This window comes from Bos grunniens, chromosome 17 (assembly GCF_055505025.1).
Source record: "Bos grunniens cultivar Pamir isolate PY7600 chromosome 17, Bosgru_T2T1.0, whole genome shotgun sequence".
In the NCBI taxonomy this organism is placed as follows: Eukaryota; Metazoa; Chordata; class Mammalia; order Artiodactyla; family Bovidae; genus Bos; species Bos grunniens.
In genome coordinates this window covers 54,570,485-54,594,762 of record NC_141181.1, presented here as the reverse complement: position 1 = coordinate 54,594,762, position 24,278 = coordinate 54,570,485, and the positions used below count along the sequence as shown (strand labels likewise).

Sequence of the window (24,278 nt, the reverse complement as noted above, 5' to 3'; positions counted from 1 at the left end):
TATGTCCTTGTGCTATTCATCAACTCTGGGTTACCAAGATACAAGAAGTTTGTTTCAAACAATTTCGAAAACAGTTGCCTTAAGAAGTCAATTATACCCCTCCCATGCAAATGCTGAACGCCCCCCAAATTCTGAAGTTAAAGACTTTCATGACTTTGAAAGTTTGATTCACCTTGATATTAGCAAATAATACAGAAAACGCAAACACTGATGTTCATTTCTTATAAATTATACCCATATTTTACTACTTTTGGTTTCCATTTTTCCAGAGAAATATTTTCCTGACATTATAATAATACAAAGTTACTGTAGTTTCAGAAGATGAACACACGGGTAACCACATGTTTACCTGCCAGATCTATTCTATTTGGTCCCTGTAGTCTAGATACTCACAAGTACACACAAGGATTTGCTGTGCATGCTTACACAGTGTCTTCTTGGAAACGTTATTAGCTGGCATAGCAACATCAAAAATACAATTTCCTTAGCTCTCTCCATCTCCCCCTCAAAAAAAAGCCACCCAGACTAGACTTTAGTAAGTACAGCAGAACCATTCTACCATGTATCTTCCAGAAGTTAGCAAAAAGTTTATCATCTCAAGTCAGATGATTCTTACATCCAAACAATGACTACAAAAAGGTCTCTTAATTTCTGCAAATACTCGCTTTGATCTTCAAAACAATTAGCAACATTCTCTAGTTTTTCAATTCATCAGAAAGAACCTTCACAGTCAATTTCATAATTTAAATAACAGTATAAAAGTTACCATGTCTAAGAGCACAATTTACGCCATTTATCCCTTCAGGCCATGTACAGAGTAAGACTTTGACAAGAAATAATTTAGATCTATGTTTAGAATTGAAATTCATTTCTACAGTTTCAAAGAACTGAATTATTGGGCTAAATGTCAAATCGCAGGGTCAACTAGATTACTAATCCTAAAAGTAGAAGTTAAAATGCCTGAACTTTTATAGTCTTAGTAAGTTTGAATAAAATAAATAGCTATTTATCTGGCCCAGGTCAAGCAGTCACAAAATATTTTTCCAAAATGTTCCATCTAAATCAATTTAAATGCCTTAGGTTACATCTTTCCCGGTTCAGTGACCCACTGGTTCTAGTAATCTAACTACCATTTCTAATTTGGATCTAAATATTTAAAAACCATGAAAAGTCACCAGAACAGACCAAACAAGAGTATATTGACAACCTAAAAATTAAAACTGTGATTCAGGCTTCCCCGACATGGTAAAGGGCATCTATGGAACTCAAAGCTAACACCATACTTCATGGTTAAAGACTGAATACTATTCCCCTAGGATCAGGAACAAGACAAGGATGTTTACTCTGGCCTCTTCGTTTTAACATTCTACTGAAGAATCCAGCCAGGGCAATTAGACAAGAAAAAGAAAAGGCACCCAGGCTAGAAAAATTATTTCTGTTTTCAGATGACATGGTCTTACAGAGAGAAAAATCTTAAGGAACCCATGGAAAACTATTACAGTAAGAGTCCACCAAGATTGCAAGGCAATGTACTGGTTGTAAATCAGTACACAAAAATCAATTGTATTTCTATACACTAGAAAAGAACAATCTGAAATTGAAATTAAAAAATCAATTCCAATTACAAATAGCTCCCAAGAAAACAAAAAATACTTAGGAATAAACATAACAAAAATAGTATAAGACTTGTACACTGGAAACAGAGTGTTAAAAGAAATGAGATCTAAATAAACAAAGATACACTCTTGGTCAAGCATCAGGAGACTTAATATTGCTGTGATGACTATATTTCCCAAATTGAGCTACAGAGTCAACATAATTCTTATCAGATCTAGGCAGGCTTTCGGGGCACAAATTAACAAGTTAAACTTAAAATTCATATGGAAATGCAAGGGAAGCTGAATAAACAAAATAAAATCTAGAAAAACAACAAAGCCAGGAGACTCAAATTTTAATGATTTCATAACTTACTACAAAGCTACAGTAATCAAGATGGTGCGGTACTGGCAGGAGGCTAGACACACATATCAATTGAATGATAGTCACTTTGTAGTAGGAAATGAAGTCAGTTAATTTTTGACAAGGGTGCCAGGACAATTCAACAAAGTCTTTTCAATAAATGCTGCTACTGCTAAGTCGCTTCAGTCGTGTCCGACTCTGTGTGACCCCATAGACAGCAGCCCACCAAGCTCCCCCGTCCCTGGGATTCTCCAGGCAAGAACACTGGAGTGGGTTGCCATTTCCTTCTCCAATGCATGAAAGTAAAAAATGAAAGTGAAGTTGCTCAGTCATGTCCGACCCTCAGCGACCCCCTGGACTGCAGCCTTCCAGGCTCCTCCATCCATGGGATTTTCCAGGCAAGAGTACTGGAGCGGGGTGCCATTGTCTTCTCCGTTCAATAAATGGTGCTGACACAACTGGGTATCCAAATGCAAAAAATGAAACTGGACCCCTACTTCACACCACATACAAAATTTTGGTGACATCAGATCACAGAACAGCTTCTTTGGTATGACACCAAAAGCATAAGCAATGAAATAAAAAAAGACAAATGGGACTCTTACCAAATTAAAAACTTTTATGCTACAAATAACACCATCAAGTAAAAAAGAAACCTACAGAATGGGAAAATTTTGCAATTTATCTGATAGACCAGCACATATAAAGAACTCTTACAACTCAACATTATAAAGACAACCCAATTAAAATAGGCAATGGATTTAGACATTTCTTAAATATGACATACTACTGTATTAGAACATAAAGACATGAAAAGATGCTCAATATCATTACAAAATTAGGGAAGTACAAATTAAAACCACAGTGAGATAACACTTCATGGCTAAAATTTTAAAAGGCAAGTGTTGATGAGGATGCAGAGAAACTGGAACCTACATTCATTGCTGGTGGAATGTAATATGATGCAATCACTTTGGACAATGGTTGGGAAATTCCTCAAAATGTTAAACAAGTCCCTCTTATCCCCAACAATTTCCTGTCCAAGTACATATCTGAGAGAGAGAAAGCATATGTTCACACAAAAACTGTACTCAAATATTCACCCTAGCATTATTCATAATTGCCGGAAAGGGGAAAACAGCCCAAATATCTGTGAACTGATGAATGAATATACAACATGTGGCACACCTGAACAATGGCGTACTACTGAGCCATGACGAATACAGTATTATACACACAAGCCAAGTATACATTTATGCCGCAACATAAAGGACGCCTGGCAACAATACTAAGTGAAAGAAGTCAGTCTCAAAAGAGCATTTGTTGTATGATTCCATTTATATGCAATACCCAGAATAAGCAAATCCCTAAAAGCAAAGTAAACTGTGGTTGCCAGGGACTGGGGAAAGGCGGGCAGAGGAAGTGACTGCTAATGAGTATAGGATTTCTTTTGGGGGGGAAGATGTTCTGAAATTAGATAGTGATAAAGACTGTACACTTAATTACACTTAATTCAAAACCCACTTAATTACACTTTAAAGGAGTGAAATGTTTTGGCATGTGAATTGTATCTCAATAAAGCTGTTTTTAAAAAATTGTGAATTGGACCACCAACAAATTAATGTGTGAAATACGTATACATTTACTAAATATACTGTATATTCTCTAGTAAGTTAACCGTAGCTGAAGACAGAAGCAATAAACCACAAAGACTCAGTTTCAACTGTGAGTTTCAAAATGTGACTAACAGTACATACACCCATAGGGTGGCTGACAATTAAAAAGCAAACACTAGGAAATGTATCACTGTGTCTGGCACACACTTTAAGCTCAGCTATTACTGAACTCATGCACAGAGACGTCAAATTATCTGTTCTGCACAAAAAGCATATTTACATTGCTAAACCTACTCCATACTTCAGACTTCAGGTTTTATTTATTATGGAGAGCTTTTTACATGCTCAGCAAGATTACAATGATTGGTGTGACAGTTCTGCCCTTGAAGTGCATGTTGCCTAGTAGTATGACAATAGTGTTTAATAAAATGTTCAGTATCTGTCTAAAACTTGTGATCACCTCTGTTCAGCATCCTTTGGAATGGTCAAAATTCAAGAAAGGGTAGTATACAAGAGCCCAACATCCCAGCACTGTGTATGTTTTTAGCAATTAGTATACAGTGGGGGAAGTAGTGGAGGAAAAAAGTGCTAACTCTCAAGACCTGTTAAGACTCGTCACATAGGAATTAGAAATAGGTGAAATCAGAACTGGGTTTAAGTATGTGTGCTGCTTAGAGCAATTCTATTAGTAATAAGTATATTCACCTAAGATGAAGGATTCAAACTCATCTTAAAAAAAAATTTTTTTTTTTTTAAATATTAAAAGAACGGCAGTGGTTGCCAGGACCTAGAGAAGGGAGGTAAAGAGAAATCACTGTTAGTTTTCAGTTTGGGATGATGGAAAAGTTCTGGAGATGAATAGTAGTGACAGGAGCACAAGGTGAATATACCTAATGCCACAGAACTGTATACTTACAAATGGTTAAAATGGTAAACTTTATAATATGTTCATTTTACCACAATATAAACAAGAAAGGATTACTCCTATGTCACACACACAAACTGTGGGTAAGTCATCTGTCCTTCCTAAACTATCAAATGCAACATATAAAATGCTGCATTATAGGGAATGGAATTTCACAGTGGTGAAAGTCAGGTAGACACAGGTTATAACCGAAGTTTTGCCACTGTGAGACATGTGCATTGGGAAAACCAATAAATTATATAAAATTTGCTTAACTATCCAAAAAAGGCCAGGTAAGCTTGGTGGTTGTGAAAACTAACAAGTCCTGTATGACTAGAGCACAGTGAGTGGCATTAGACGAAATCACAGAAGTAGGAGCTATACAATGCAAGGTCGTTCAGGGTTAAAGAAAAGAAAAATTGTATTTCTGATGCGAGAGAAGCCACTGAAAGGTTGTAGCAAGTGAATTAATATAACCTTTAGGGAAGTCTAGCTTCTGCGTAGAGAACAAACTGCAAGAAGACAATAAAGGAAGCCAGAGCCTAGTTAGGACATGACACGATGATGATATGATGCCAGTCTAGTCAAGGTTATGGTTTTTCCAGTGGTCATGTATGGATGTAAGAGCTGGACTATAAAGAAAGCTGAGCGCCGAAGAATTTGCTTTTCAAAATGCTTTTGAACTGTGGTGTTGGAGAAGACTCTTAAGAGTCCTTTGGATAGCAAGGAGATCCAACCAGTCCACCCTAAAGGCGATCAGTCCTGGGTGTTCATTGGAAGGTCTGATGTTGAAGCTGAAACTCCAACACTTTGGCCACCTGATGCAAAGAGCTGACTCATTTGAAAAGACCCTGATGCTGGGAAAGACTGAAGGTGGGAGGAGAAGGGGACGACAGAGGATGAGGTGGTTGGATGGCATCACCGACTCGATGGACATGGGTTTGGGTGGACTCTGGGTGTTGGTGATGGACAGGGAGGCCTGGCGTGCTGCAGTTCATGGGGCTGCAAAGAGTCGGACACAACTGAGCGACTGAACTGATGATGTCAGTGTGAGGTGACGGTGTGACTGAGGAAAAAACAGTAAATGTGGGCGTGTTTTGGAGACAGAATCAACTGGTCTTAGAAACAGAATAAGAGAGGAAAGAATTAAAACGATTTCCAAGTTTCTCTCAGTTAACTCTGTGGTTAGAGTGACTTAGATGGGAAAGATCGGTGAGACCCCAAATTCAGAGAAAAAGAAATCGAAACAGACAGAATAGATGTAAAGTCTATAAGGACGTGGGGAGGGGAGGAGGACGTGGGGAGGGGAGGAGAGGGTTAGATGTACAGAAAGAGTAACAAGGAGACTGACATTACCATATGTAAAATAGACAGCCAATGGGAATTTGCTGTATGGCTCAGGAAACTCAAACAGGGGCTCTGTATCAACCTAGAGGGGTGGGATGGGGAGGGAGATGGGAGGGAGGTTCAAAAGGGAGGGGACATATGTATAGCCATGGCCGATTCATGTTGAGGTTTAACAGAAAACAACAAAATTCTGTAAAGCAATTATCCTTCAATAAAAAAATAATTAAAAAAAAAAAAAACCACTTCCATTGAAGAGAAGCTGGTCTTAGTTTATTTCTTCAAAAGGGAAGATGATGCCTTGAGGATCATGGTGTATCTGATGCTGTAAACCACTGCCATCTACTGATGCAAACCAAGGATAAATGCTTTGGGGGTAATTTCTCTAAGTTTTCAAATATACTGAACACACTGAAATAGTCTATCCAGGATAAAAACTCTTATAATATCTTAGTTTGAGAGGCTGAAAGTGTATTCCCAGACTAAGCTTCTGGAGAACTGGAAAATATACAAAGTCAAACAGAATCTTGTGCAATACTTAGGGGATCTTTAAGTACACCTGCTAAGTCACTTCAGTCGTGTCCGACTCTGCGCGACCCCATAGATAGCAGCCCACCAGGCTCCCCGGTCCCTGGGATGCTCCAGGCAAGAACACTGGAGTGGGTTGCCATTTCCTTCTCCAATGCATGCAAGTGAAAAGTGAAAGTGAAGTTGCTCAGTCGTGTCCGACTCTTAGCGACCCCGTGGACTGCAGCCCACCAGGCTCCTCCATCCATGGGATTTTCCAGGCAAGAGTACTGGAGTGGGGTGCCATTGCCTTCTCTGTAAGTACACCTACCACATGACATAATTGTGGAAAGACAACTATCTTCCTCCAGCGTTTCCTTCCTCAGTTACGAGGCACCATCACATCCCAGTCACCTAAACCTGATATCCTGTCAGTATCTTTGATTGCACACCCTACTCCCACCCACCCCCAAACCTATCCAGTTATCAAAACCTGTTGCTTAGCACCTAAATCTGAGGCTCACTTTTCAAACTATGTATGACTGTAATTCCATGCCCAAGAGAGATTCCTAATTAATATTTTGGATTGAGACCTGGTAAAAACTGTTAGTGTCCCCAGATAATTCTGATGTGCATCCCTGCTTAAAAACTGCTACTCATAAACTCAAAATCCTTTCCTCATTATTCGTAATGCTACAGCCCTCGACAGCACTTGCTCTCATTAGCTCCTGCCTATCTCCAGCCTTCCCACTGTGCCCTAATTCCTACATCAGCACCAGAACCCCCCTCTAACTCGTGTTTTTGCTGTAAAATCCATGGTGACAAATGGTTAAATCTGACTAAGGTCTACAGATTTATAAAATAAATACTAAGTATTTAGGAGCAAAGAGGCATCATTTCTCAATTTACTCTCAATTCAGCAAAAGTGTGTGAATGTATATAGACTGAAAGGTGATAATGCAAGTTATCGTGATAACAAACATTTTCAGAAACTGGGTAAAAGCTAAATGGGAACTCAGACTAGTCTTGCAACTTTTAAGTCTGAAATTATGTCAAAACTAAGTTTTAAAAAATCCACTGGCCAAAACATTTCATTCAGAGTTGTACTTCTGTTAACATTAATAACCTAGCAAATCTTAGGTCATTTACACAAACTTTGCTGTCCTAAGTGATCAACGTGTGGGTAGACAGACAACACTATTCTTTTTCTGGAAGACCTATGACAAGGTAGCGGGTTTTTGTTGTTAGCCACAGCAAGCAACATGCAGGATCTTAGTTCCCCATCCCTTGTATTGAGAGTATGGAGTCCTAACCACTGGAAGTCCTGGAAATTTACTTTCAAAGGTCAAAACGGCAGAGCACAAGCCAAGAAATGCAGCACTCTGAATTCTCACTAGAGTGGGTAAGACAATAGAGACAAGCACACTTTCCCCACAAGTCAATGTGAAAGTGTTACTGTAAGACCATTCACAAAAAGAAAACAAGTATGCTGAGCTCAGAAGGGTGTGAAAAACCACAATGATTTGAAGAACCCAATGTAATGATTCGCCTGCAAAAAGATTAGCTGTTCTGACTGGCTCCAGGGGCATTCTGGGCTGTCTGAAAACTTGGCACTGACCTACAGCAAGGAGGACCTCTGAGATCTGTGAAGAGCTCTGGCATGGCAGAGGATTCACTCTTTAAAAGCCCAAACTCGGATCTCTGGCTAACATCCCTGGCTCAGTGTTATGTCAAAATATTTTTAAGTAGAGCTTTTAAAGTCATGAAATTACCCTTAACCATCAATTTGGTTTGATAGTTGCAAGTCTGACTTATTATTTGTGCCAAGAACCAAAAGAGGAAAAACCATGTGCTCATTAACTAGTATTCTAACAAACTGCTCACCACAACTGTCAAATCAAGATTAAGTTCATCTCACTAGCACTAGATTTCTAAAATGTACTGAAAATAAATAAGCACAGTAATTCACCTTTGTTTTTTTAAAAACAGGAAAATCTTCTCAACATGAAGGGAGGTCCTAAAACACTTTGAAATTTTACAAAAAAACCGTAATTTGTTTGGATAGCACTAAAAATCTGTTAATCTAATTGATACACGTGAGCCTAATTTCTAAAACCTCTAAGTATGAACCCTGAGGAAAGGACTGCATTCAAATATACAACCTTAAAAAATGACCAACTCAACTCACCAGCAATTTCTACAATATCACCAGGAACTATGTCTTTAGCTTTAATCCGCTGTACACTCTTCCTATCTTGTCGATACACTTTGCCCATTTCAGGCTCATATTCCTTAAGGGCTTCGATTGCATTTTCAGCATTTCTTTCCTGTAAAAAAGAAAACAAAAGAAATTAGTAAACACAGCCTGCCACTGCTAAATGTTTCTAGCCCTAGGAATCAAATTGTAGCATTCTAACCTAAAATATAAATTAAAAAAAAAAAACCCACAAGAGACACACATTAATAACATTAATAGTAAATGATTCACATCTTAAGATAATAAACACTAGGCCCTTTTGATTTTATATTAAAAATGAAAAAACTAAGCACCCTAAGAATAAGGATAAAATCAATGGAGAAAAGCAATTATTAGAACCTGCTGTCCCTAAGCACACCATGCAACATGGCCCTCACCTTTAACCTCACACACTCACACCATTAAATCAATCTTGTCTCCCATGAAAGCTGATGGTCTGGGTCTGGACTGCCCAGGCTCAGCCCAGGCTTTTCCACTCAAAAGCTATGTTGCCTGTGGATAAGTGACATGACAGACAAAGTTTACTGCCTACAAAACCAGGACACTAACAGTACCCACCCACTCTCAACGGGTTTGAGAATTTACAAGCTATCTGTAAAACGCTTAGGTTGTGCTTTGGCACATAGTAAATGCTTTGAGTGATGAATTAAGAAAACCAAGTTTTACGTCTCCTCACAAATTCTAAATCTCTCTCCAGTGGCAGAGACCAATAAATGGCTGGAAGCACTGCCAGTCACAAACCATATTCACCATAATATTATATATGAACATGTCAAGACTTAGTCACACACAATTTTTCTTCCCTAATTTCAAGATGAAAGATGTACAATTAAAATGAGTCATGCTGAAAAAATGCTAAGGGAAAGTGCCTTTAAGGGGAGGTGGAAGTTTATATGCCAAATTTGCCTTTTATTCTCTTAGAAAATAAGCAATTAGAAGGAGAAAGTCTACAAAGCAAGTGCCCAAATGAGGTTACTCAATTCAATGGACAAAGGAAAAAATTTCTTTCACTTCTTTCACATCTTTGCCCTCTAAACTAAACATTTTCAATTTAACTTTTACTTAGATAAAATTTATACTCAATACCATGTAATCTCATTTTTCACCTTGTGGTAAAAATTAAGTCCCCAAACCTGCTTAAAAGAGAATTCAGATGACAGAAAACAAAGCTATTGGCATGCGTGCCTCACTTTTTACATATGCATCCCTGAAAAAGTATAGGAAACCTTAAATTTGGGAAGTTCATGACAAAAATAATTTAAATCCCTATCATATCTATTTAAGGCTAAGTTCAAACATTACTGATACTGCAGAAAAAATAAATTCTGAGCATTGCTGCTATTCAATTAGTCAAATTTGAAATCACTTTTTCCTCAGGATTTCCCCCCCTGAATGTATGAATTATGGCAGTTTTACTTTTTTCTCCTTCCTCAAGGTCATGTCAGGTAAAGTTTAACTGGACTGATCAAGGTTAAGATGTCCAGGAGCACTATATTTTGCTTCTATTAAAAATCAGCAAAGGTACATTTAAATTAGAAGCATAAACTTAAAAGATAAACTATCTCAGACCCCAAGGATGAAGATGCCAATTAAAATCACTTAAAGAGCCTCCCCTGCCGCCCACCAACCCAAACTACCAAAAGGAATATTTACATAGTACAGAGGGTGGAAAAGGGAAGCAAATGACCATGGATTCAGATTACATCAAAAAACAAGTCAGCTTGGGGAAAGACAAATATACCTTAACTTACTACAAACAAAAACTTAGAAGACCGTCTGAGGTCTCCTTTGTTCTAAAAGTTTTAACTCCTACCTACTCCACTCAAACAGGTCTAAATGTCGTTCCTCAAACACACTCTGTACTTCTCTGCTCATGCCATTCCCTCTCTGGAATATTCTCCCCAGCCTCCACCCAGAAACTCGACTTCTCTATGGTTCCCCCAATTGCTTGTCAGCTGTCCTTGATGACACTAATCAGAAATACACGCCCGACCCCTCCCAAATACTACCTTACACTATAACTCCCCTTACTTTCAGAAAGCAAGAACACTATAGTACTGGCACATACTCTTCTGTATATTACGTAAATAGGATTAAGATGTAACAATGTTACTCTTTTAATTTAAAACATACATAAAAGTCCTGTAAAAAATGCTATTTTATTTTACTTCTATCCAGTCTGGCCCTGGATATAAATCTCAGATACTCTACGTATGTACTACCTATATGGCCTTTGATAAGTCAATCCCTCTGAACTTCAATGTCACATCTGTCAAATAGTACCTGTCTTATAAAATCACTCTTGTAGCTCAGCTGGTAAAGAATCCACCCACAAGGCAGGAGACCCTGGTTCGATTCCTGGGTCAGGAAGATCCGCTGGAGAAGGGATAGACTATGCGCTACAGTATTCTTAGGCTTCCCTGGTGGCTCAGCTAGTAAAGAATTGCCTGCAATGTGAGAGACCTGGGTTTGACCCCTGGGTTGGGAAGATCTCCTGGAGAAGGGAACGGCTACCCACTCCAATATTATGATCTGGTGAATTCCATGACTGTATAGGGTCTCAAAGAGTCGGACACCATTGATCAACTTTCACACCTACTATGTAAATGGTGTACATTTAAAAACATGCACTATTAACTTAAGGACAGTCTAATACTGTGTATTGTTTCTTTTGCCTAAATAATGCACAGAAGTATCATATCTACTTAACTACAAGCAATTTTTTTAAAAATCAAGAGGAATATGGCACATTTCTTCTAAGGAGGCATCTTTCTAAATGATAAATGAGCTCATTACCCAAAGGCCTTCATATTTACTAATAAGTTTACAATTTCAACAGGACTAAGTATGTGTAGATATTTGCACTTTTAAGAATGACAGATGCACTCTATTTCAGTCCTCAAAGAGGTGACTATATCCGTCAGAAATCTAAAAGATTAATATTCAAAAGATGACTGTGAAATATTAGTCTGAGTCTGTTAAACTATATAAAAAACAAAAATCAAACAGACCCACAGTCCTAGAAAAGTTAAAATTCTTAAACTAGCTATTTGCAGGAGACGAATCATGCAGACATGCGGCAAAAGTGTGATCCCATGATGTTTCTGTAAGAAAATTATCTTCCATTCTGGGAATAAGGCCTGGGCACAGGACAATTAAGGGAAAACAACCAGGAATATGCTCTGAACGTGAAATTTTTAGGATTCAAATAACTTTTACAGCTAAATCCACACACACACAAATCCAAGGATAATAAATATGACACTGGTTTTATGAAGTCTTTCATAGGAAGCAACTAGAAAATATAAACATACTGGTTCTCAAATTTCCTGGTTTTCCTTAAGTAGCTCCTTTAAACACTGTTCTTGATTCCATGCTACCACAGAGCATGAGCAATTTTAATAGATTATATATGCAGGAGGTCTAAAAGTTTGCCATTAAATAAATTAATAAATAAAAAACACAAGCAGTTCCACAGCTATTTTTAGTCAACACACCAGAAAAAACAGATAATAGAAAGACTAACAGTTTAAATATCTTACGTAAATTACCAAAATTTAGCACTGCAGGAATTATTGCTTACCTGCCATACACCCACAATTGCATTGGCTATTAATATAAGTAAAATTACAAAGGGTTCTACAAAAGCTGTAATTGTTTCTTCACCTTCTTCAAACCAAGCCAAAACCTAAAAGAGAAATGACATTTATTAGAACTGTAATGTGTTCGTACCACAAAAGTGGCTGGCACTAAAGGAATTATTATGATACATAAAATCTTTTCTTATCATCCTTAGAAACAAAAGGTAGCAAAATGTAATGACATAAATGACAAGCTCATATCTTGTTCTCACTAACTCTTAACACTCAAAACTATAAACTTCTTAATAATTTAAGAACTAATTTATTTTTCATGTAGTAATTGGTTTAAAATTCAAAAAAAATACTTTGGAGAACTAAACCCCATCCATTTCCTATGTATATTTTTCAGAAGAAATAAAATAAATTCCTAAATTTAAAAGGCAATCATCAGACTTTGTTAATTTGGTTAATACTCATATGAGATAATACCTATGTGGCACAAATGCATAGTAAAAGTAATTTAACCACTGACTTTAATATTAGTGTATATAAACTGCTAATGTCCCACATATTTTCAGTGGTGTTACTGAAGATCATCACTGCAAGGTTGTTCTGAGATCAGGAATGTATTCTAAAGGTTAACCTCCATATGACATCTAGTATAACACAGCATTTCAGAGACTATCTAAGCCCAAAAACATTACAACTGGCCACAGAACACTGTCCCAAGAAAAATGAGCAAAGAATTAACCTCTAGCTCACCCAACCATAACTCTCAGATTTAAAAGTTAAAAGAGAGCCACATTGTACTTCATAATTGAGCATCTGTAATAAGAGAATCCAACACAATGATAAATAAAAAGTAAAAGAGGCATCTAAATGGTTAAATTTTTAACAACAAATTTTTGTGGAAAACTGCCAATCCAAAAGGATGTTAAACACATCTCATGATTCAATCTGGGAAGTAAGATTTGCCTTTGCCTTTTAACACTACTTAAAATGTTTGCATATTCCACAATGAAATCTTTTCTTTAAAAGATCTATTCAGTAAACAAAGAAAGCACTGTTTTTGATACATTGAATATTGTCAGATATGATTTATGGCAATAATGAAGCCAGTGACTAAGTCTGTACCTAGTGAACACCATAAGATGAGCTTTGACAGGAACAGCAAACAAGCAGAAAGATGATTAAGGCAAGATCCAACATGAATTTTGCAAGTTTAAAAGAGGGCAACAATGAATTAACAACAAATATCAATTTGTTAGACAGGTAGTCTCACCACCATGGCACCAACAAAAGAAGCAGTTTGAGCAGGAAAAAAATCCATGAGACACAAGGACAAGGTCCTGAAAGATTAATCAGGGCAGGCAAAAACACCAGAATGAATAGAAATTGTTGCTGCAAGCTTTCGACAGGGCATTCCTGGTGTTAAGGCCAGGCCTAATGCCAGAATGAAAACTTCTCTAGGAAGTTATAAATTTTGATAGATGCAAGATCACAGCTGCTTTGATACTAGCCTTTCAAACATTTGCCAAGGAGAGCATATCAGAAATAAGAAACTTAATTAGCTCTTGGGGGAGAAAAATGGCTCAACTTGAAGAGTAGCAAGGACCTTTCCAAAAGGTCAGTGAGGCATTAGCAACTGTAAGATAAGCTTCACACCTTGTTAAAGTGAGTATGAATTTCCCTCTTGGCAGCTAGGCCTGAGGAAAAAACTTAAAGCAATATTCCACATCCACTGGAGCAAAGGAAAAAAGACTCAGGCAAGCAAGCAGCTTCTACTTTTCAAGAAATGTGTGGTTCCTTTGCACAAGTGGTATTCATCAGTAATGCAACAACCGTCATCTGTATTATGCAGTAGCCTTTTCTTCCACTATGTGACTTTAAATGTTTATGTGTAACACAGGCATTTGGTTATTTGAAGGTTCTGTCAAATGTATGATTACTGACTGATAAGAAACTAGTGGGCAAATCTCTCAATGTGGATAGTGCTGGACTATTTAACGTTGACAACCACCAATTTGCTAAACACTTCAAAAAATATTTTAAAAACCCAAAGAATTAAGTGCTATAACTCACTATAACTCACAATTAAGTGCTATAAAATAAAGATGAACCATATTTCATTTACTCCTAAGAATCAATACAGTCAATCATGTTCAAACCACACTGTGTAGTCCTTCATGGTTTTGTTTAATTGAAAAGAAAATCTCTCATGTAAATGGGAAGATGCTGCTGAGAAATGAAAGACTTCCTGAGTTTGGGAAGGGGGTAGTGAAAAGAAGAGGGAAACTGGATGACACATTATTATGTCTTTTTAGCATTATAATACAGTCAGTTCATAATTATGGTTTACTAGAAATTACACAAAATATACAGAGGCAGGGAGAGGAAATGTTTCTAAAAACTCTTTATTGAGAACAGGTTGAATATAAAGGATTATCTGTTTGTATTTCCTTTTGTTTACTGTTCTATCCGCAGGGTCCTAGAAGAGTCTCTGGTATATAGGTGATGCTCAACCATATATTTATTGCATACAGATGCATAAATAAACAAATCTCATACACGTCCCTACCTAGCAGTATATAAACTAAACACAGAGCAAGAAGGTAACTAACTCATTAACAGTGTCAAAAGGAATTGGAAAGACTGCTGTAGAATCATTTTAGACAGTGTTTCTTCTTTCCCTGCTTTTCACTATTAATACAGTAAAAGTACTTCTGGGGCTTACATTATCCAGACCCAACAAGATCAAAACTTTCAAACTTGTCAATCCCACTCAAAGTAACCACTTGCTAGGTTACTTTATTTATTTAGTTCCCTGACCAGGAGTGGAACCAGGCCCTAGCAGTGAGAGCACTGGTTGTGTTGTGTGCGCTCAGTCTCTTAGCCATGTCCGACTCTTTGCGACCCCATGGACTGTAGCCTGTTAGACTCCTCTGTCCATGGAATTCTCCAGGCAAGAATACTGCAGTGGGTTGCCATTCCTTTCTCTAGGAAATTTTCCTTACCCAGGGTTTGAATCCGGATCTCCTGCATTGCAGGCAGATTCTTTACTGTCTGAGCCATGAGGGAAGCCCTAAAGTGCTAGACTGCCAGGGAAAGTCCCTAGCGAGGTTAACTTTAGATAGGATTGTGTACCTGCTCTTTGCTATCTATAAGACTGATCTCAACAGTGACTTCTGATGGTAGAGCCCAAAATGTCAGAGAGAAGGATTTAATTAAGCAAAATTTAATCCAAGGTAAAAAGACATGTTCTGGTATAAACTAAATCATGGTACTGTGTGACTCAATTATCTACATGTCAGAGTAATATGCAGAGCTCTTAACAAGACTGTAAAAAGAAAGTGAGAGATAAGCACATTCCTAGGACTGAGGGTCCTAAAGCATGTACCAGGTCTGCATTCTTCCTTGTCTCCTTAGAAATTTGCAATGCATTTGAGCACTCAAATACTTGTTAGATGAAGGAAAAATTTACATCAAAAATTTTAGAAAGAAAAAATAGAAACACTTAAAGTATCACCACTAAGTGTTACAACAACTATCTGGGGAGAGAAAAATCAGCCATTATAAATAGTATGGGGGCTTCCCTGGTGGCTCAGTGGTGAAGAATCAGCCTACCGACGCAGGAGACGCAGGTTTGAATCCTGATCCGGGATGAGTCCACACGCCACAGAGCAACTAAGTCTGTGCTCTAGAGCCTGGGAGCCGCAACAAGAGAAATAACTGCAATGAGAAGCCCTTGCACGGCAACTAGAGAGTAACCCCGGATCACCACAACCAGAGAAAGCGCCCCACCCCCAAGTCCCTGAAGAGCAACACGATACACTCAAAATAAATAATTTTTAAAAAAAAGAATGGTATGGATTAGACTATATATTATCTTCCAATCCAAAGTTCATGTGAAAACACTCAATATTTTCAGATTTGAGAATATAATCTTTTTAAAAACAAAACAAAACCCCCAGACATTCACCTTTCAAACCATCTTTTAAACACAGGCTCAAAATAAATTATTTGAATCAATCAGTAAACTGCCCATTTTATCCTTCAAAATAATTAAACCACAGGAAAAATTTAAAATCACTACATTACCAAATACTTCTTGAATACATATTATTGAGAAAAGCAAAGTAAATCAATTTCATGTATTCTGAAAATGCTACCAACACAAACTCATCCAGGTATTTCTTTTAACAAAAGCACTAACCTAGGCTCTAAAAGGAATTAATAGTCCCTTCAAAGGTTTCAGTAGGAAAAGACAAATTATTAAAATATAAACCAAAATTTGAGAAGTGTCTTAGTCTAAGAAAGCTTAATTAGCATTTTAGGGTCAATCTAAGTAGCCGAGATGGGGTAATAGGAGTGAAAGATAGAAAAAATTATGCAAATTGGGTTACCACAGAGGACATGAGTCAGACAGATGAGACAAATCGTCCTCACGCTCACTTCCCTCAGGTACCATCACCTTAGACACCTCTCCTGACTTCCCAATTTGAAAACTGCACTCTTTCCACATGGCCCCTTATTCTGCCACCACCCTCCTCACCCACTTTTTCTCCACAGCACTCTCTCCAATCCAACAGATTATTAAATATTTTAATTTTTTAATCTGTCTCCATTAGAATGTCAGCTCCACGTAGGATACCGTATTTCCTTCCAAGCTGTATCCCCAGTGTTCATGCTATGTACCTAAGATGCTCAATTCCTAACAAAGCAGTGAAGGGAGAAAAGAACAGGCAGTCCAATTAAGCAATCATGATGTGTTATATGAAGGGCAAAGTTGGTGAGCAAGGGGGATGGAAAGAAAAAGTGAAAGGAAAAGAAGGTACTGAATGTCAAGGAATTTCTAATGTTACTTCATATGCAACAGAGACACACAGCTCACTTCTTTCAACCCAAAGGGACAAGTTAATTAAACTTTATCCCTACAGGTCACAAGTGTAAAACATTAATGCTGTTCCCTACTTTTTGCATCAGCAAAATATTAACTTTGGTTAACAGTTTACTACTTAATTTGACATTTGAAATATGTCACTAAAGCCTAGTATTTCTTAACTTGAGTAGAACCTGATAATGCATCATGTATTGATTATAAACCTATTTGCTTCTCCAAAAGAACATGTACTTTTTACTGTTTTGCCTGATAAACGAACAGGAATCAACAAAATCAGATTCTTCACCGTCTGAGCCACCAGGGAAGCTCATAGGAATCAACTGATTATCACAAAAGATTCAGTGCTCTTTTCACAGATAAAGAAATGTGGAATGAAAAGGTCAAGTACAATGCAGCAATAGTCCCAATCCCCATGAAGAAAATCAACAGGTTTATATCCACACTGTCTTCAAACAAATCAAAGCAAATTAAAGTTACAGTACTTCCTAAACAATAAACGTTTAAACTTTCCTGTTTCTTTAGTCACTAAGTCATGTCCGACTCTGCAACCGCATGGACTGTAGCCCACCAGGCTCCTCTGTCCATAGGATTTTCCAGGCAAGAATACCAGAGCAGGTTGCCATTTCCTTCCTCAGGGGATCTTCCCAATCCAGGGATCAAACCTGGGTCTCCTGATTGGCAGGTGGACTTTTTACCACTGAGCCACCTGGGAAGCCCAGACTTTTTTGTGTTTAGCAGCCCATAAAATAAAAACATAACACAGTTCACCTCCTAAGCAATAACTCCATGTGGTTACCTAAAAGGTAACTCAAACTTCAACTGAGAAATATAGACCTATGAAGCTATAAAAAGTCAACATCCTACCTTACAACAAAATTAAAGCATGTATTTAAAAACCCACTTGAGGGAATTTCCTGGTGGTCCGGAGGTTAGGATTCGGCACTTTCACTACCAGAGATGGACTGGGGAACTAAAGTTCCCCCAGGACTTGAGGCACAGCCAAAAAAACAAAGTAAAGCAAAAACTACATCATAATGCAAAGTATTAGTATAAAGTCACTCAAAACTGGCCACTTGAAATTCTATGTAACTCAAACAGTCAATAGCCTGTCTACTGGAAATAATGCCACTGATGTTCCAACACTGCCTTAAATCACACACACAAAATATCTCAATAAAAATTTAATCTTTGGCTTGTATACAGCACCTGATTAACTTCTAAGAGGTCCCTAATGACCTCACTGAAGCCCAGTATCAAAACTGCAAAACTTGAGATTATTTTAAAATTATGTAGCCAGTTTAAACATAAGCATTATACTAGCTCAAACACATTAGTTGTTTTGTCCCATGACAATGTAGAAACTAGCCAAACAGCACTAATCTTTGAATTGGTAAAGCAGCAGCCACTAACAGAATTTTTTAACTAATCAAGAAAAAACAGACACATATAAGATATAGAGTGATTAAGTCAGGATGCTGCATGAGTTGCTATGATACTCTCTTAATTTTCTTCAATGAAAACCATAGAAGACATTTGTGAGGAATTATTAATGGGTACACATCACTTGGCTAACATGGCGTGATATATGGCAGTCTCATGGCAGAATTTGAGAAATTTCAAAAAAGCTCACCTCTTGCCAACTTTTTTCCTTCACCTAAAGTAAACAAATGCTCACTGCTTCATGTATTTAGTTCTCAAAATAGCCCTCTGGGGTAAGGTTGTCAATAAAGACTGAGGTAGATCCCTGAGGCTTGCACGCGTCTTTTGCAAACACACAAAAAAGAAACCTTGAAGTTGCGTCAAGTTTGCAAAGCCTGAAAACAGTTATTGCATTTCTCATCCTGGTTTTTATAAGAATAAAATACTGCACTTTAAAGAACAAAAGGCATCTGTTAGGATTAAGAACATCTGTGTCCTATTCATGACCATTTTTAGGAAAACTTGGAGGTCCACTGCTCATGAGAAAAAAAATGCAATAAAACGTTAATGCTGAACAGGAAAAAAAAAAAAAACTAAGAATCTAGAATTATCCTTTTCAATGCCCATCACCTTTCTTCTGCTGTTTGCATTTCGCCAGTTTCTTAGCAACCATACAGGACTCAAGCGGGTAAGCACACACAGAACATGAAAAAACAATGTGTTTTTTTTTTCTTTTAAGATCTAGAACCAATTGTACTAAACATTGTTCTCTCAACCTAGGAGCCACTCAAGACGGGGGTCCAATTTAGATAAATATACTACCCTAAAGGTCAGTGACCAAATTTGGTCAACAGTGGTGCCATCACTGCCGTCATCATTCTTGTCACTGTCAGAAACAACTGTCACCTTGCCATTACCAGGAAGGGAGAGCAACTGGAATATTCCTTTTGTAAGTTCTATTTACAGACTACAAAGAGCCCAACATCATCTTAGTATGATCTTACACAACGGAAGAACCCAAAACAGAAAAAGCCTTCCAATAAGCAACTTTTTGGTATTAAAAACTGATAAACCACAAGAATTTATAAAGACCCTGCCTGCCACATTTGGCAACAATTTCTAAATGGACTGCAAATGTCAGGCATTCATTTATTTTCTGTATAGGAATGGCGTGTTCTATTTATAATTTTCAAATACCTAGGGTATTAAAAAAAAAAAAAAAACACACAAAAACACAAAAACCCAAAACCAGAAACACGAAAATGCAGCTTAAATATCCAAATAAAATGTTCTCACTCAATAGACAGCTGCTTCCTGCTTTTTCATCTAAGGTATAGTCTCAACTTTGGGGAAATAGAAGAAATTTCTTTATACTTACAAAAGATATACATGCTGCCAACAATAAAATTCTAACTAGTAAGTCTTCAAACTGCTCAATCACAAGTTCCAGCAAGGTTTTTCCTGTTAGAAAGAAACATATTCGTTGTAAATGTCATCTTAAGATCAGCATACGGGGGGGGGGGGGGGGGGCAGAAAAAAATGTTAAGCTTACTTACCTTCTTCAGCCGGTAACTCTGTAGAAATTCATCAAGCAACGTGTCAAGAGAAGGAAAAGAAAAAAAAAATTAGCACTCTTTCCAAAAAGAATTACTAAATTATCACTGGCTTTGAAAAATGCACCTAGATATATGAACATTCAACAGTATTTAATAGAAACCATACCAAAATGCTACCCCAAGAAAATATGCAGTACTTGCTGTACTGATCTACTCTGAAACGTGGAATCTTATCAATACCTAAGCAGGGTTTCTGAAACAAGCAGTCATTTCAGCCCTGTCATCACTTCTGCCAGATGTGTAACTTTGGGTAGCAGAACGGTCAGAGGCATTCTCAACTACAGCGACGCCTCATAAACCGGCTAGGGACGAGAAAATGTCTCGCAGGGCTCAACCCAGATGCAGGAGGCTCATCCCTCCCTCTGCCGGGGCCAGCTGCTGCTGGTGAAGAGCCGCCGAGCTAGCTGCGAGCGGTAGAAGGTCAAGGGCTGGAGCCACGCGGGTGTCGAGATGAGGCGCAGACCCGACCTCGGTGCCCCCCGCCTGCAACCCCTCTCCCGCGGGGCCGGCGCGCGGGCTCAACCCGTCGCCTGCAACCCTCGGCGGGCGCGGAGCCGAGACCCACGAGGTGGAGCCCGGTCAGCCATCTTTCCTGGCTCTCGGGCCCGCGCCGAGCCGCGCGGGGTCCCTGCAGCCCCGGCGCCGAGCACCTACCGTTGGAGCCCCATCTCTCCTTGAGCTTCTTGACCTGCTCCAGGCTCAGGCCGGTGCTCTCGTTGACGCCGAAGTGGCCCAGCACTTCCTCCACCGTCTTTGTGTGCGCGTTCTCCATGGCTGCGGGGGCCCGGCCGGCCTCGCCTCCAGTCCCCGCGGCCTCTTCGCCTCCGCCTCGCACTCGTGCCGCGGGCTCGTGCCACCCCGGGCGCCCAGGCGCGGACTGGTCTCTTCCCCTCCTTCTCCTCCTCCGGCCGCTTCCGCCTCGTCGGGCGCTGAATCACCCCGCGCCCCCTCCCCCAGACAACCGCCCCTCTCGCTGTCCGGCCCTCGCCGGTGCCCGCCCCGGGCACAGCTGGACGGTGGGCGGGGGGAGGGGGGGTCCTGACCCTCCCTCCCCTCGTCAGAAGGGAGGGCCTCCTTCACTCTCAACCGCCCGCCGGGAGTGCAGGCCGCGGCCCCGAAGCCCCCTCCTCGTTCTCCAGAGGTGATTCTCAGCCCCGCCCGGGCCGGAGGAGGGGGTGCTCTGCCGACCCTTGAGAGCGGAACGGAGCGAGGGAGGCGAGCCGGCGGGATGGTGCGCAGAGCGCTCGCCTAGTCCCCTCAGCTCTGCACCCCCGACAGTAGCTGAGGAAACTGCGGCGGAGGAGAAGGAGGTGGCGTCGGGGACGGCTCCGCGGCGGCTGCTCTAATAGCATTTATCCGCGGCTGCCTCCCCTCTCGCCGCCGCCGCGGCATGTGGACGCCGCTCATTGGCCAAGAGGGCCCAGCGCGGCGCGGGAGGCGCGGCCCCGCCCCCTCCCTCCGGCACCCTCCCTCCCGCGCGACTGGCGCCCACGCGGCCGCGCAAGCCCCGCCCCCTCCCGCGCACCGCCCCCAGGAACCCGGATCGAGGCCTGAACGCGCCGCGCCCGCGCACTGCAGCCTGCGGTCGTCTCTTCGGCGGAGCCCTATCCCACGGCCTCTTTTTGGCTCATGAGGATCACGATTTCTACCCGGCTCAACCACCTGCAGACGTAGAACCCAGGAGGGTAGAGGGCTCACGGTGCGCTTGCTGCATTCGCTGCCCCTAGGGAACTGCCTGTTCTTCTGAGTCTGTCTCGGGTTGGGGGTGGGTGACGGGGAAGGCGAGGCCGAAGAACCTACGAACTCGGTCCTCGGAGAGCTTCCGGAAGCGTGCTAGGGTTGGTGTCCTTGGTTCGCTCCCTCGCCCTCCGCCCCCAGGGTCGCGCTCAGCGTCCCTAATCTTATATCTTTCAGAGCCCCTCTCAGGAACGGAGGAGAGGAATTCCGCAGTTCACATCCCACGCGGCCAAAATCCCTCATCTGTCGCTTCGGGAACACCGCATCCCACACCCCCTGCCGAGAGCTCCACCGCACGCAAATAACCAGCCCTACCCCAGCGCCTTCTGTGCTCAGAGGGAATCCCACTCTGGGGAGAGGAAGAAGGAGGTTTTATTTTATCTTTAATACCCCACACAGCTTTTTATACGTAGAAGTCACAGATTACACTACTGTAACTTAAATAAGCGAGAGTTGTGTTAGAAGGTGCGTTTCTTGCACATTAAGATCAGGCTATTTTCTAGACTCCCACTTTCGTTGGTAGCAGAAAAAAGGGACTTTAATCCAAAATCTGCTCTTAAACCACAGATATTTGCTGTAGAGGTCTACAGAAAACCTCCATCAACAAAGACCTACTGTATAGCACAGGGAACTCAATAATCTGTAATAACCTATATGAGAAAAGAATGACAATAAAGCTATAAAACTGAATTACTTAACTGTACACCTGGAACTAACAGAGCATTGTAAATCAACTGTATTCTAGTTTAAAAAGTAAATGAAAAAATTTTTTTAAAAACTATGTAGCATCAAGATAAAGAGAATTTTGCTAATATAAAAAAATTAGACTATTGGGACTTCCTTGATGGTCCAGTGGCTAAGTAAGACTCCATACTCCCCATGTAGGCAGTCCAGGTTCCAATCCTGGTCAGGGAACTAGATTCCCCCACGCTGCAATTAAAGATCCAGAATGCTGCAAGTAAGACCCGGTTCAGCCAAATAAATAGACTGTTTAACAGAGAAAAAGACCTTCTCATTGAGTTCAGGAGCAAAAGGTGAACATATTTGCATCACAGAGCAATTTTCTTAAGGGACCCTGTGGCAGGATGAAGCATATAGTCTGCTTTTGTGTTTGGCTATGATGTACTGTCCACAGCAGCCAAAGCAGAACAAAAATCACCTCAGCTGTCCCAGATGGCTCAGCCTCAGGACCTAAGGAAGTGTTAGTCACTCAGTCGTGCTGACTCTTTGCGACCCAATGGACTGCAGCCCACCAGGCTCCTCTGTCCATGAGATTTTCCAGGCAAGGATACTGGAGTGGGTTGCCATTTCCTTCTCCAGGGGATCTTCCGAACCCAGGGATCAAACCTGGGTCTCCTGCACCGCAGGCAGATTCTTTACTGACTGAGCTACAAGGGAAGCCCTAAGATAAAGTCCTTTAACAGATGCAAATCACAGTGCATTACCGGATTGAAAAAAATCAGGCAGGTCATTTAATTATTTCCAAGGTGTGGAGGCTGGTATGCAGTTTTGATTGATACTTGGAAAAGGACCAGCAAAACCCTATACCAAACAAACAAAAATTCTAGTGTATGGCAGTACACTAAGAGAAACAAGGTAGAAACTGGTTAGGTCACAGGAATGGAGCCTCTTGCAGGAGGAACAGGTGACTGCATGGTGGGCGTGTGGTAATGGAGGGCTGGGGGTTCTTTTCCTTCTCAGACCAGGTCTGCTCCACTTCTTACACATTCTGCCTCACCCCAGTGAGGGTAGAAAGGCAAGAGGATTGTTAACCTCAGTCTGGAAATTATCTCAAGCATTTGACTTTGGATCTGCGGCTCGGTCTCTGCTTGGAGTTGTCAGCACTTCTGCTTCTTGAGAGACTCCTGAGCAGGGCTTTTGTGCTGAATGCTGTTCCCCAGATCTTCAAGCTTCTTGTTCCATGTTATCTTTTGGATCTCAGCTTACATGTTAGCTCCTCAGAGATATCTTGACTGACAAAGGACTAGGGCTACCCTTCCCAGTCAAACTGGCTATCACATTATTGTTTTATTTTCTTCATAGCACTTACCACTGATGTGTTTTCTGCTTAGCTGTTTACTGGCTGTTTCCTCCTACTAGGATGTAAGCTCCATGAGAACAGGAGCTTGTCTAGCTTGTCCATCATTAGGATGCAGAAGACCCCTGGTATATATCATTTATAGAATGCCTACTGTTTGGGTGAATGAAAGAGTTCCCACCATCCCTGATCAGTGACTTGCAAAGGGCTGGGCTATGGAAGGGCCCCAGCAAGTTTTTGCTGAACTCAAGTTTATTGATTTCCAATTAGTGAAATAAACAGGTTGTATTAGTCACTCAGTTGTGTCTGACTCTTTGTGACTCCATGGACTGTAGCCCACCAGGATTCTCTGTCCATGGAATTCTCCAGGCGAGAATATTGGGGTGGGTTGTCATGCCCT

General features: G+C 40.4%; 1 protein-coding gene and 1 long non-coding RNA gene across 3 annotated transcripts in view; one reads left to right on the top strand and one right to left on the bottom strand.

Moving 5' to 3' along the window:
• ATP2A2 (ATPase sarcoplasmic/endoplasmic reticulum Ca2+ transporting 2) overlaps positions 1 to 21,009 on the bottom strand; it is a 57,506-nt gene extending 36,497 nt beyond the window's left edge. For both annotated transcript variants that reach the window (XM_086347658.1, XM_086347659.1), the window contains exons 1-5: positions 20,758 to 21,009; positions 20,044 to 20,061; positions 19,866 to 19,948; positions 12,171 to 12,275; positions 8,519 to 8,657 (exon numbers count right to left, since the gene is read on the bottom strand). In XM_086347658.1, coding sequence (XP_086203784.1) covers positions 8,519 to 8,657; positions 12,171 to 12,275; positions 19,866 to 19,948; positions 20,044 to 20,061; positions 20,758 to 20,875 — 463 coding nt within the window. In that variant the 5' untranslated portion in view covers positions 20,876 to 21,009. The remainder of the gene's footprint in view (positions 1 to 8,518; positions 8,658 to 12,170; positions 12,276 to 19,865; positions 19,949 to 20,043; positions 20,062 to 20,757) is intronic.
• A 665-nt stretch (positions 21,010 to 21,674) lies between these two features.
• Positions 21,675 to 22,530, top strand: LOC147355422 (uncharacterized). The gene is made up of 2 exons (XR_015144484.1): positions 21,675 to 21,802; positions 22,018 to 22,530. It is a non-coding gene; the product is annotated as an uncharacterized LOC147355422 (long non-coding RNA).
• The last annotated feature ends 1,748 nt before the right edge of the window (positions 22,531 to 24,278 follow it).